This window comes from Botryllus schlosseri, chromosome 6 (genome assembly GCF_051294905.1).
Source record: "Botryllus schlosseri isolate E-star chromosome 6, Bs_hap1, whole genome shotgun sequence".
NCBI lineage: Eukaryota > Metazoa > Chordata > Ascidiacea > Stolidobranchia > Styelidae > Botryllus > Botryllus schlosseri.
This window is the reverse complement of record NC_137241.1, coordinates 28,476,970-28,491,128: the sequence shown is the minus strand read 5'-3', so window position 1 is coordinate 28,491,128 and position 14,159 is coordinate 28,476,970. Positions and strand designations below refer to the sequence as shown.

The 14,159-nt window shown below is 39.8% G+C and overlaps 1 protein-coding gene across 1 annotated transcript; it reads left to right on the top strand.

Annotated features, from left to right (window-relative positions):
* The first annotated feature begins 570 nt into the window (after positions 1–570).
* On the top strand, positions 571–12,888 carry LOC145441981 (dipeptidyl peptidase 4-like). The gene is made up of 19 exons (XM_080319943.1): positions 571–703; positions 2,315–2,401; positions 2,461–2,552; positions 2,619–2,696; positions 4,576–4,631; positions 4,695–4,803; positions 4,866–5,017; positions 6,376–6,550; positions 6,619–6,763; positions 6,833–7,017; positions 7,077–7,218; positions 7,775–7,918; positions 7,983–8,081; positions 9,134–9,271; positions 10,247–10,386; positions 10,477–10,598; positions 11,393–11,537; positions 11,756–11,857; positions 12,574–12,888. Exons 1-19 carry the CDS (start codon positions 580–582, stop codon positions 12,730–12,732), a joined length of 2,394 nt encoding a protein of 797 aa, XP_080176069.1. The 5' UTR covers positions 571–579; the 3' UTR covers positions 12,733–12,888.
* Positions 12,889–14,159: the final 1,271 nt, after the last annotated feature.

Genomic DNA, 14,159 nt, shown 5'->3' with positions numbered 1-14,159 from the left:
GGAGCTCAACCTTGATCAGAGACATGTGTGATATCAGGTATAGCGAATAAAATGATTATATATAGTGAATGTGTGGTGAGATATATGTACATTTCGACCGCATGAATACAGAATAGTCAGAGGTGGACTGGATCAAGCGATTGCCTAAAAATTGTGTGGATGGTATTGAAGACGCAACTCAGCACCCATGGCATCGCATCAGCATTTTATGTCCCCCATAGTATTTACCTGATCGCAGACAATCAACAACAGCGAACGAGAAGTAACTCAAAAGTGACATTTCTTGGAGATTCTAATTGATTACTACCGATGACTTCGTATAGAATGCACAGGTAAATATAGCATTAGGTTGCGGGAATGTTGCTCATACACCCTGCTGGCATTATGTTTACTTAGTAAACTCGTTATTGTATGCAGAGCAAGCACCCTATAGTCAATACGCTGGCGTGCATCCGATGAGCCATTGACAAATATTTTGCTCGGATATGGTATTCGTTACGAAATCGCATACCGTAAGTGCTTTTAGGTACAGGCAAGGTAGATTTACTATCTGCTTTTTGGTTGTTCCAGAAATAGAAAATGTCTCGATTTCGAGTCTGGGCAGTGTTTTCGGTTGCTCTTCTAGTATGTCTGCTATGCGGTGCTGTATGGAAATTTCAAGATCGACGCACTATTCGTAAAGAGGAGAGATCAAGACAGGAGCGTGAGTGACCTCCCAGAAGCAATTTTTACTAGTTCATATTTCGAGTACTTTACCCCACCTAAATCCATCTAAAACACGTACCGGTAGTTTTGATGTGTTGGAAACGTGCCCGGTCTGCGACTGCATCCACGTCACTTTCAGACAATTAGGGCCATACGGCATATGGGAATTTGGAGGCGAAACATTTGCTCATGTTGAAATGAGGAATCACAAACCATCGACGCTAGTTCAATCGTACAATTTACTGGTTACATCAAGGGCGGCCGACCCGTGGCCGCGAGGTAATTTTCGAGATCCGTAATGTTATCAAAAATGGATTGCCCAGATTGTGAACTTGCAAGGCTAATCAAAATCTGATTAGCCTGGACGCAACACTCGGGATGTAACAAGTAAAATATCAGTTCCAACGCATTGGCAGATCCATGGGACACTCACATTTTTGGTAGATCTTCGTACATTACAATAAAGCAGAATATTCTGTGGTAGATTTAGCTATAGTAAAAATTTTCTTCCCGCTTCCCGCAATATGTTGTCAATCGATTACTTGCTGTTAATATTGTTACCCCCTCCTGAAAATGAAACACCTGATGTACCAGATTAAGTCTAACTATATTCGCAATGACGAGAGAAAGTGTCGTCCAATATGTGACCTTGTGTTTGCGCTCGCACAAATACGGTCCACGATGAAACCTAGGCATAAAATGATTGACGCAGCATGTTGGCCAAAGCTTTTGATATCGATATGTCCAGACGCTGAATAGTCCAGTCCTTGCAAACTGAGCCCAGCGATACACAGCAGATCCGCAATATTCTCAAGTAACAATATTATTGACCTAAACTTCGAAATATTTTCGCGCTTGTCGCGGCTGGCGTCCCGCGCAATTATTCGTCAATTGAATATGCCCCTTTGGCCGAAAAGGTTGGCCACCCATGGGTTACATTGTGCCAATTCGTCGCATAATATGGAAACAACGCGTTTGCTGGTGCATGAGCAACACATTTCGAGATGTGGCGTATCTAAAAATCAGACTTCCTATCTTTGTGAATCGATGTCTGTGGTTTCGTCGTAACATGAGATCGCTTCAGCTGTATCCACAGCATTTACCAGAGATGAGCGGATTTGTAATTTCTATGTCCCAATCCAATCGAAATCATAAGTTTCAAGTCCTAATCCAAATCTTAATCAAGGACTTTTGTATATAAAAATTTGCGTCCAATCCTAACCCGATTCTAATTTGAACTTAAAAAAAAAAGTTTATTTATGCAAGGGAGGAATTGGAAATTTTTCTTTCTCAACCAACAATTCTCTTGATTTCAGATAACTTAGCATATGGCTGCACCTCTCACGTTCATTGGCACCGGGTGTACCATAGTGTTGTATACCATAAGCACATTAATAACTCATCTCAACAAATTTTGTCGCCATTCGCCACGCGACATATCAATCTCCCAGAAAATCGGTAAATCCAATCCAAATCCTAATCCGTTCAGAAAAAATCTTTAATCCTAATCCAAACCTAAGCCGACAAAATTTGACAAATCTGTTTTTTTCAAATCCTAATCCATGCACATCTTTGGTATTTACCTCGGCACATGAAATTCGTTCAACAGCAAAAGATACGAAGATATACATGTCATACGACGACTGGGTCACGGGTTCGTTCAGATCGAGGAGAGTGTCTCCGCGATGGTTTAACGGTACGTCTCGACGCGATTAATCATTGCCCGCAGCGATTATAGAAAAAATGCTGATACAGGCGATCAATACAGCAGTAAAGAAAGCGACAACTCAATCGTACTCGTCAGCAAAGATGGTACTAATACTACTTTGCTTGCCGGTAGCGCTTGGGTATATTATTTTCATACTAGAACTCATTTCGGGTATTTATTCAATTTCTATTTCCATCATTTCCAGGATAGTTTAACGGATCCAGCAAGTTACTACATATCCGCGGACCAGCAGTATGTTGCTATCACATACGGAGAGACCTATGTAAGCTGACACCGTCATTATCACTCTGCACGAAAATCTGTCAGATATCACAAAATAGTTAACCAACACGGCAAATAGTTTACGAAGCTTATCACAGATATACGTCCACGATTACGAACGCAGTGTAGAGTTAAAAAGTCTTGAAGTCTTTTTCAAACAAACAATTTCGTCCGTGTCTATTGGAACTTATATCATTATTTTAATGATATGAATAACTAATAGCAAATTATTATCAAATCTACCTCTAATGGGTTAGCCGTCACACGCACACATAGACCCCAGGCCATGATTCACCTATAGGGCTGTTGAAAAAAACCTTTTCTTCAGACTTCACTTGCTACGTGATAAGATTATTGTGTTGGCTAAAAAAACGCTGCACACCAAATTTGGATCAATTCAAAACTAGTTGAAGCGAAGTTCTTGCAGTAGAAAGTTCTGTATTTATTATATAAAAAATAAATGAAATGAAATCAAAATTTTCTGCCGATCCCACAAAATTGTTAGGCTGTCAGTAGAGACGATGTACACCAAATTTGGCTCAATTCCAACCACTAGAAGCGAAGTTATTGCAGTACAAAAATTGGAATTTTGAATAAAATAGTATTTACGGTGACTAACTCCTTCATTATTTATTATCAAATCGTAGAATTAAAAATTTAGCTATTGCAATAACTTAGCTTCTAGTGGTTGGAATTTAGCCGAATTTAGTGTGACTCATCTCTACTTGCAGCCTAACAATTTTATGGAGCCAGACAAAAAAATTTAAAATTTTATTTTTCATTTTTTCAAATATTTGAATAGTATATTCATATTGAAATAAACCCGATTATTTTCGGCTGACACTCGTCAGGGGTAATCGTCAGTAACTAGTAGAGAATTGGAAAGAACCTTGTATATTCGGGTTTATTTCGATATGAATGTACTATTCAATTGTATATTGAAGTTCTGTACCTCCAAGTAGCTCTTCAAATTTTTTAAATAATAAATTCAAAACTTTTTACTGCAGGAGCGTCGCTTCTTTAAGTTCGAATTGAGCGAAATCTGGTGTGCAGCGTTTTCTTAGCCAACCTATCAATTTTATCACGTAGCCAGTGAAATCTGCAGAAAAAGTCTTTTTCTGAACAGCCATATTATACTACAGCCTTAGTGGCGTGAATTTGAGATTTAACGTAACGTGAAGATATGATGCCATGTCTACAGAGATGCCATTCCAGAGTTCAGTAATTATATACCCTGGTACGGCCTATGCCCTGTAGGTGTTTCAAACCTTGTCGCGCGAGCCACGAGCCGTTTTTTGCGACCCGTGAACACTAGCAGTTCTTCACACATTGCGTTTCACGGCGAAATTGTAAATTTCTTGACCCCTGTCACATGATTTCTAACTGCACTCTTAGAACCACATTCCGTAAGGGGTTAGGTCTACTCATTTTTCAATCACCTAAAACTGGAAAAGTGCTTTCACAATTGGGTTTGTTACTGGACTTGTAGCCAGTTTTAATTCTTGAGCGTTCTGTGTATATAGATCGTTCTGTGCCTTGAGAAAATCAGCATAAGGATGGTTTTTGGATGCTATTAAGCGAAAAGCCGCGTACTGGCTTCAATGATTTTGAGCTCAAAACATGCTGCATGGTCCGCAAGATATTTGTGATAGCAGCTTTTCAGGTATTACGTGACGAATAAAACAGCGGAGTTTTTGTAGGCCCAGCCGAATCACAAAAAAGTCATGGAACCACGGAAATCCAATTTGATATTGTCTAAATAATGAACATCAATAACAAATGAATTTATATACTGCTATGGTCTGTTTCAATGTCCCTCATTACCAGAAAATTGAGTCTCAAATAACTTATAACATGCTTAACGTTCAGTTTGTTTTCAGGGATATGCCCACTACATGACATTTTACTCAGTGGCCGTGTTTCAAACTTCAGATTCGTAAGCATACCAATTCCAGAGTTAGACCGTGTCCCACCCAGACTTAAATGTTGTTCGTCACAGCTCGCAAATCGTCGTAACAGGCGAAGCATTGGATAATGTTCAAAAAATAAAGTGGGATCCGGTAGGCCATATGATGGCGTTCGTCAAAAACTTCAATGTCTACGTCACGGTAATACTTTCCATGTAGTTTGCGTTTTTGAATGGTCTAATCACACATGTCCTCATTTAAAGGATTTGGAATCTGCTGCAGACCAGGTTACCGATGATGGGGAGGAAAATGTGATATTCAATGGGATTACAGATTGGCTGTATTATGTGGAGATCACGGACGATGACGCTCTGCTTTGGTGGTCACCGGACGCAACATTCCTCGCATACGCAACGTCTGTATTATCATTGAAAAATTCGAAATTTTATATATATTATCAATCATTACATTTGGGTTGCTTTAAAAGCCTGAAACTTAGTGTTCCATTATTTTGAACATACGAATATGATAATGCTGTTAATTGGGTTTGGGAAATGTTGCGCACAATGCAACCAGCTAAGGTTTGAGGTTTATTGTAGCACCCTATATCATTGGTTCTCAAAATTTTTCGGACACGCACCCTTGGCGGCACTGAAAAATTCCGTGACTCCCTTATCATCATATCACAAAATATTTAAAAGTGCAACCAGAATGTTTGCTATCCCGCTCCATTGTTTAGTAGCATGGAATGCGTTATGGCTCTCAAGACTTCTCAGATATTGAATTAGGATGATACACAGACAAATAATTGTGAGCTGAAGGTAAAACGCGCGAAGCTAAAAAATTTCCGGTTTAATATTTTGTTCAAAATAATCATGTGCAATGGTAGCACGTAGCACATAGATGTTTTGGCGATGCAATTATGACACTTCAAGTCGAAATATAATTAGGTATATTGGCATTGTTGGAACTTGGGAGTATCAGCACCAATTGAACTCATTCCGAGTTCAAGAAACATCATTTCTCTCAGCCGGTTTGCGCTTCCCCTCAGATGGTTTCATGCCCCCCCCCCTAAGAGGTGCGCCTCCCAGATTGAGAACCACTGCCCTGTGTTGTTCTAATAACGCTCATGAAGAATTGTAACCGTGATATCCATTTAGAGAATGGAGTTAAGCGATTGCGTGGGAAACCGCAAGATCGTTTTGCCAGCAAAAGATTCCATAAAGTGATTGATGAGATATGCGTAAAACAGACATTATTGAATAGTATATTCATATTGAAATGAACCCGAATATTCTAGGCTGACACTCGTCGGGGGGGGGGGGGGGTAGGCTAATCGTTAGCAACTAGTAGAGAATTCAAAAGAACATCGTATATCAACAATCGTATCATAAAATATGACGTCACCAGCATGAAATGTGGAATACGAGAGCGTTTAATGTACTATATTTTTAGATGGTACACGAACTCTTTTTGATGACACAGTTGGCATTTCATGCTGGTGACGGCATATTTTGTCATACGATTGTTGATATACGATGTTCCTGTGAATTCTCTACTAGTTGCTGACGATTACTCCTGACTTGTCAGCCGGAAATATTCGGGTTCATTTCAATATGAATACAATTCAATTGTATATTAAAGTTCCGTACCTCCAAGGAGCTGTTCAAAACCGATATTCTACATGTAACACTACTGTTGACAATAACGAGTTGTTTCGAGATTGAGATGTTGATGTTTGACCTGCGATTGTCAATATTCTTGACATTTCAGGATAGATCAGCGAAATGGAGTGGAAAATTTCGAATTCGCCAGATTCGATGGAGGAAACTATCCGAACATGATTAGTTTCCCCTATCCGAAACCAGGGACCCCAATACCCGAAATTAAAACCTATTTGTTTGATACTACTTTGAAAGGGGATGCAGTGGAGCTGGTTCCAAGTACTGTAAGTTCCTGTGATACCGGAGAAACCAGTGACGGATGTCAACTAAATCATATCTTACGGTCATGCAGACGATTACCAATTGGGGTGATTACTATCTCAACTCAGCAATATGGAGACACGACATCTTCACACCGACATGGAAGAATCGGTTAGAAAACGAGGCGATGGTTGAATCTTGCAAAAACGATACCACGGGCTGGACGTGTGATCACGGTGAATCATTATCATTCTTAACTACATGCGTTACGTCACATTAGGGCAACCTGTATTATTTTCTCAAAGTCTCGGAGATGGAAAGCGTGAGCGATTCGGGCTGGTTAGGTATATACAAACCAGCCACCTTGATGGCTATGCCTCTCAGCAACGAATATCTGACAGTAATGAGCGATGACACAGGATTTTTGCATTTGGTATTGGTGGACACCGACGCAAACACCAGGAATTGGCGCACTAGCGGAAATTTCGAGGTTGGAATGCACCATACGGCTGAGTTTTCAAAGGCTGATTGTAATTTTTTAAAATTTAGGTAGCGGATACTGGGTCGGGTGACGACGCCATTTACTTTTACGATTCTACTAACGATTGGGTCTACTATACTAGCACCGAAGACCCAAGTAAAACAGATGGGTCAGGTTTGCCAAGGATTCGTCATTTGTGGAGAGTTAAAGGCAAGTTACCTGATTGAAGCAATGTAAAATCAGATATTCTCCTTCGAGGACCGATCGAGTTGTGTTTAATGGGCATTCAAAACAAACATCGTTTTTTATTAGTTCGACCCATTCTTATCGTTTCGCCTATAATATTGAGTCGAGATGACAATATGAAAGAAATATATGTATCTGCCATTAGAGGTAACTAATATCGCCGATTTTCGTGATGTCACAGAAGGGTAATAGGGAGTCAGAGAACTGAAATCTAAACTAGACTGGGAATAATGATCTAGTTCTTAAAGCTTTCATCCGTCCAAATGTAGCATTTCTAGTTATTTCATGTCCACGCATTACAATGGCTGCAACGATGTTCTAATATATGTTTTGGAGTTTGGAAACGCGGCTTGAGCAAGATGCCATGTCTTTTGATGATCGACTGAATACGGTATCTCGTGGTTATTGGTGAATGTAGTAGTTCTTGGATTTATCGGCATTGGGTCTAACCCCCAATATCGGTCAGGCTATAATTATGATGACATGCTCTACTAAACGTACACCCCCGTGTCGCATTCAGCTCATGGCGAGGACACTGGAAGAGAATGCATTACCTGTGGATTGAATGACGCTGGGGATACAATGAACCGTTGCAATTGGGTGTCTCCTTCCTTCAGTCCCGACGGGTCTGTGGTGATCGTCAACTGCGGAGGGACAGCAAATCGTAAAAACATTGATAACCATATACTCAATTTTATACGGATAACGTTCAACTCAGACTACCGCAGATGCTCCCATATCCACGAGACATGAAATAGATGGTTCTGGAATCGTGGGAGAGGGAACAGTGGTGGAGAACAATGATGATTTACTGGCAAACCTAGAAGGTAATCAATCACCCGCTATCAAACTCATTACGCGCAATTGTACTCGGATCCGCAATCTTGAAATTACTCGTATGGACTCAGGCTTGATGTTACCGCCAAGTTTTCTTGAAAACACTCCGCATTACGAGTTGGGTCCGGGAAAAATCGAGTACTTGGAGGCAATGTTCCCCCTAAGCTGCGCACGTGCGCCAATGCGCAGTGTTGACACGGTCTCTGCGCACAGAAAATCCAAGTTGCCTACAAAGAATCCGAAGTGATGTTCTATTTTTTAGTCGTTACGCAGTATGCGCACTATTGTCCAAGGGTCGGCGCAGTAAATTGGTGAGTGTGCGCAGAATCGTCAGAAATTAGAGGGAACATTGCTTGAAGGGTTGATTCTGAATCCACGTATTATACCTCGAATCGTGTATTCCAGTATTACTAATTATGGCCACACAACCGTGCGAATGATGTGGAAAGTAAAATATGTACCTTTTATCCCACCACAACGAATTAATTGCCACTCCCACTATTACAGAGATAATGAGATATCTTTTCGACCATATATTCCATTACATTTTGTGGCAATTTATTGGGTTCATCATGACTTCGCATAAATGATATTTCCGCGAAAGTGTGTAGCTTTGCATATCTCATGTTTCGTATGTTGCGATAGGACAGATCGAGATTTACGGTATTGGAAAGTGAAAAAAAGCGTCGATCCTAATTCTCGTTGATATAGTAAAACTTGGTTGCAAGGAGCGTATAATTTCACTACTCCGATCCGATTATCGAAGCAGTAGGATTACGAGACGCCTTTGCGACTAATATATGTATCAAGAAGCATTCTTTCGGCTGAGAGATTTGATAATGTGGAGGGGGCCTAGCAGCGGGATCCAACAATGCAATAATAGCACTCGAACATAATCGGCGACCTCTTAATTCTCGAATCCTAGTACAATCAGTCAGGTATAGTCGGGTTAGTACAACAATAAAGACTACGAATCTGGTGCAACTGTCGTCTCAAACTTACTTGAGTTCACCGAATCAGTAATTTATACCACGAATTTCAGCATTCCACTTCAGAACAAGCGAGTTTGGAGAAATTACGTTACCTGACCTGCCCGATGAGGTCTTCTACTACACTCTTCACAAACCTCCTAATTTCGATGCGACCAAATCGTACCCGATGCTGGTGCAGGTTTACTCCGGTAAGGTTCGAACTTCGTCTATTTACGGTCATTACTTGTACAAGTCTACATAAGTCAGTGTCTTGCTAGTGTCTCAATATCGCTACCCTCGAGGGAAAAGTATCTTTCGTTTTAAGAATTCTACTATAATGTGGGGCAGGGTTAACATATTTTAAGATCTGAACTAGAGGTCGACCGATTATCGGCATGGCCGATTATCGGCGCCGATATTTGGAACTTTCTCGAATATCGGTATCGGCCAATCTAGGCCGATATTTTACATCTAACTACAATCTACCTTTTCTGAACTGATCTGCAATTCTGTATCATGTTTTGATATTCGGGTTATCCCAAATTTCAACGAATGTTCACAATTAAGCAATAAGTCATTTCGATTTCAGTTTTCTTGTTTGTTGTTCACCTTTCTGTGGCATGAACAAGTGCCACCTTGCCTAATATATAATATTTTTGGCGAAATATTTCTCTGCTCCTTCCATATTAATATCGGCCTATGATATCGGTTATCGGCCTTGTGAGCGTCGAAATATCGGTATCGGTATCGGCCTGTAAAAATCAATATCGGTCGACCTCTAATCTGAACACGAGAACACTTTTTCAATAGGATGAATAAGTATGGGAAATTTATACAGAAGATGCAGATCTCCCTGTAGGCTGACTAAAATAAAAATAAAAATTCAACTATCCGCGTCGGTACCTTATATCCGGGTTGGACCTTTTCCAGCAAAAGTCGATTTTCACGTGTACTTCTAAAAACAAAAGAACACGGTTTGCAAAAAAGAGGACATTTGGGCGTCTGTGGTATTAAAAAAACGAAAGCAAATCCTCTTATGATATCCCTACTATAATGTACATTGAAGATTCATTACAACAGAATTATGGCGGGCTGAACTAAGCCGATTGTATTTTATTATTCGAAATTATTATGAAAAAGAAATTGCGAAAAATATAGCCGTTGCAACTAGCTTCGTTTTACAGGGCCTGCATTCCAATACACAACCGACTCCTTTTACGCCGATTGGGCGAGAGGGTACATTGCCAGTAGTGACCTCGATGTTATTGTGGTAACATTCGACGGTAGAGGTACAGGATTTCGCGGAGATAACATTAGGCACCAGGTGAAACTAAATTGGCGAATGATACTTTGGGACTGTCATTATGTTTGTCTGTTATGCTCAAGCACTGCAACACTATTTATATAATTGTAGGTGTACCGTCAACTCGGGAAATACGAATCGATTGATCAGATCGAGGCTGCGAAGCAAATTTCTGAGATGCACGACTACATCGACAACGATAGAATTGCTATTTGGGGACGATCGTACGGCGGGTAAGAGATACGCCAATAAAGCCTTGGTTCTGAACGTGTGATAATCGAAATCTTTTCAGGTAGTACGTTGTAAATGCATTTGTTTTTAAGTAAAATTACAGTTTTAACAAAACGTTAGCCGATTTTTGTTTACATCGAATGTATATAGATATATACTAAATGGTTCATTTAACTCAGTGGCAAATCGCCGCGAGGTCGACTCCACAATTCCTACCTAAGTGTTGGAGGTCTATCTAGGCTCCTCCTCGCCATGTCATCCGCGTAAGCGGTGTCTTAAAAAAGCCCAGAACGAGGCCTACGATATCCGATATCGTGGGTCACGATCAGAAGTTGGACGTGCTACAAGTAAGCAGCTACGGAATAGAAATGAAGAAAATCGGCCTGGTGTAAATGACCATAGTAGTCGACAAACACCATGACAAAACAGCAACCCCGCCTACATCAGCTTGCAATTACAACCATTACATAAGATTTGCCTTGTTAGTGTGTGTTGGCGCTTGAACCCCATTTGCTTCGGAATTTACGGGTTGACTTCTGTGCTAATATCCTCATGTCAATAATGCTATATAGCCTACATTTCGAGTAAAGTTGAGTTTTTCGTGAATTTGTTTGTACGCATTAAAATCATCGGACCTCGAGATGACACGCGGTAAGGAAAAAAGGTGCGAACCACTGCAATAAAGTAATCAGTAAAGTAATTTGATTTTCTGTCCTAATTTCCTTTTGTGGTTGCATATCAATGTTTCTCAACATGCAGAATTTCGTTAATACCAAACAATACTATTTCGTCAAAGGTATGCCACGTCTCGGACAATCGGCGAAGACGCGAACAGCATTTTCAAATGCGGCTTCTCCGTTGCACCCGTCACCGATTGGCTTACGTATCACACTATCTATACCGAGAGATACATGCGTTTACCCGACGAAAGCGACAATAAGGTGATAATCAAGGCGATTATTCTTTGACATTGCAAAAAAGGCAAAATTTCGTAAAATTTGTAGTGTTATGACAAAAAATTGATAAAATTATACACAAAGTCAAATTTTTTCGAGTACCTGAATCATTTTGCACAGTCCTATACTCATAACCCTATATAGAGAAGTCCCCATCGTAGTGACGTAGAATCTCAATGGGCTGTATGTCTGTCTCTTCACAGGTCGGCTACAATGAATCGACTGCGATACAGAAATTTGAAAATTTCGGTAAACATTATTTTGCCTTGATTCACGGCACCAGCGACGAAAACGTACATTTCCTGGTAAGAGCATTTTAGCTTACAATACAGTAGCTCGTCCAAATCCAGAGAGAAATCATTAACATATAATATTTTCATGTTGCCGAAAAGAATTTAAATTTCCATGCTCAAATTTACAGAAATAAATTTCGCGAAGTGATTAGATGTGATCGAAGAGTCAGGGTTGCTACTCAATTAGAAGTAGAAGTAATGCCGCAAATTTCTACTCAATGCCAAGTAGAAGTAGCTATTTTCAAGCATTTCAGAAGTACTTCAAGTGGGCGTAGATCATGGAAGGTCTGAAAGGCCCTCAAGTGATTTTTGAAAGGAGATTGTTCGCGACGTGTCACAATTTTATAGTCAGTCGGAGATAGCTTCTTTCCAAATTACAAAAATCATCTTCGCGACTAGCCCAAACTGACTGATCACACTCAAATCACGAAAATACGACCAACGAAAAGGTATTCGGTTACCATGATACAGGGTCTGGTTGTTATAACAATTCCACTCAAGAAACGCAATCAAATTCATCCCAAACTACTGTCTCCGTCTCAACGTCCAAAAGTGTAAAAATTCAGTCGTTTCACATCACGAACTGATGAGCAGAAGTGGAGTTAGTACAGCAAACATAACCGCTTAAATACTCCAAAAAGTAGAAGTAATTCCTTCCTGACCAACCCTGTAAAAGATATTGCAAAAATCGAAACAAATTCCTGAGAACCGTGCGTTTTTTCCAACAGAACAGCGCAAGATTATCGAAGGCCTTGATCGAAGCAGACGTTGATTTCAGCGCATATTTCGCTGCCGACGAGACGCACAGCTTCAACCGATACCCGAACGGATACGCCCATCACTACAAGCTCCTGACCAATCACCTCAAGAGGTGTTTCAACCTCTGATGAGAGTTGTGACTATTCTCCAACAACATCCGTACTGGATCAGGGCGAAAATCTTTCGATTTGAATATACGCTCAATAATTGACAAATATTACCGATATACATGACCAGACCAGTAACAATTATACTTTACAAATGCAATAGATGGTAGCATAGCTGATACTTTCAACGATCTATTGAACTCGCCAAGGACTGCGTTAGATATATAGAACCAGATACGTAAGACGAATCCAAGCATTGTTACAGTCTCGGACAACTAAATAAGTTTCAGGTTTTCCAAATTAGATTAGCATTATAGCTACACATTTTTTTCCGAATTAGACTAATAGAATTAGGATTATAGCAACACATTTGTTCTCGAAGTTGGAATATAATTTGAGCTACTGGCTTCGCGAAAACTTGGACATTGAAGCAAGTTCAGTTCATATCAGATCATAGATCACTCGCATTAAGCATGAGAATAGCAAATGGCTGTAGGCCCCTACAGTAAGCTTGTCTCGTTTCGCACCATTCAGTTATCCTGTATCATGTGCAGGAAAACGAGCAATAGGACCAGAGAATATATGCATATGGAATGAATAGAAGCATTTTACAAATTATAATAGAATTAGATATAGAACAAAGAAACATTTCACAAATTATATTATAATTAGATTACAGGCATTACACTCTAATTCAGTGTTTCCCAACCTTTTCCCAACCACGTACCATTTCGAGGTTTTATGCAGTGCTCGCGTACCACCTACTACGCGCGCCGAAGGCGGTCAAAAATGTTTCCACCATTTATTACGTCATAAGCACGTATTTGACTAATGCGAGATGCAGACTTGTACAAACTACTGAATTTTCAAAAAGCGCAACTAGAATTATAACTAGAACTACTCAATTTTTAAGACTCGCAACTACAACTATAACTAGAACTACTCAATTTTCAAAACTCGCAACTATAACTAGAACTAGAACTAACGCAATTTAAATATCGGCAACTAACTAACTAAAACACAACTAACTAAATTTAATTCTCAATCAACTCATTCTTTTTTATTTTATTCGAATTCGGCGTTCCAGACTTCCACCAGAGATGAGCATGGATTAGGATTAGGTTTTGAAAAAACAGGATTTGTGAAATTTTGTCGGATTTGGATTAGATATTTTTTTCAGAACGGATTAGGATTTGGATTGGATTTACCTATTTTCTGGGAGATTGAAATGTCGTGCGGCGAATGGCGACAAACTTTTTTCAGATCAGTTATTAATGTACTTATGGTTACTAGGTTATCTTGAATCAAGTGAATCGTTGGTTGTGAAAGAAAATTTTCGAATCCCTCCACTGCATAAATTAGTTTTTTTTCTCTGAATTTCCAGTTGGAATCGGATTAGGATTGGACATGGACTTGAATATGAAAAAAATATGGATTCGGATTCGGAT

Coding starts and splice junctions, on each gene's coding strand:
- LOC145441981 (XM_080319943.1), top strand. CDS start 580: ATGTCTCGATTTCGAGTCTGGGCAGTGTTTTCGGTTGCTCTTCTAGTA. Junction 5,018..6,375: donor ACATTCCTCGCATACGCAAC/GTCTGTATTATC, acceptor TTGACATTTCAG/GATAGATCAGCGAAATGGAG. Junction 6,764..6,832: donor GGGCTGGACGTGTGATCACG/GTGAATCATTAT, acceptor ATTTTCTCAAAG/TCTCGGAGATGGAAAGCGTG.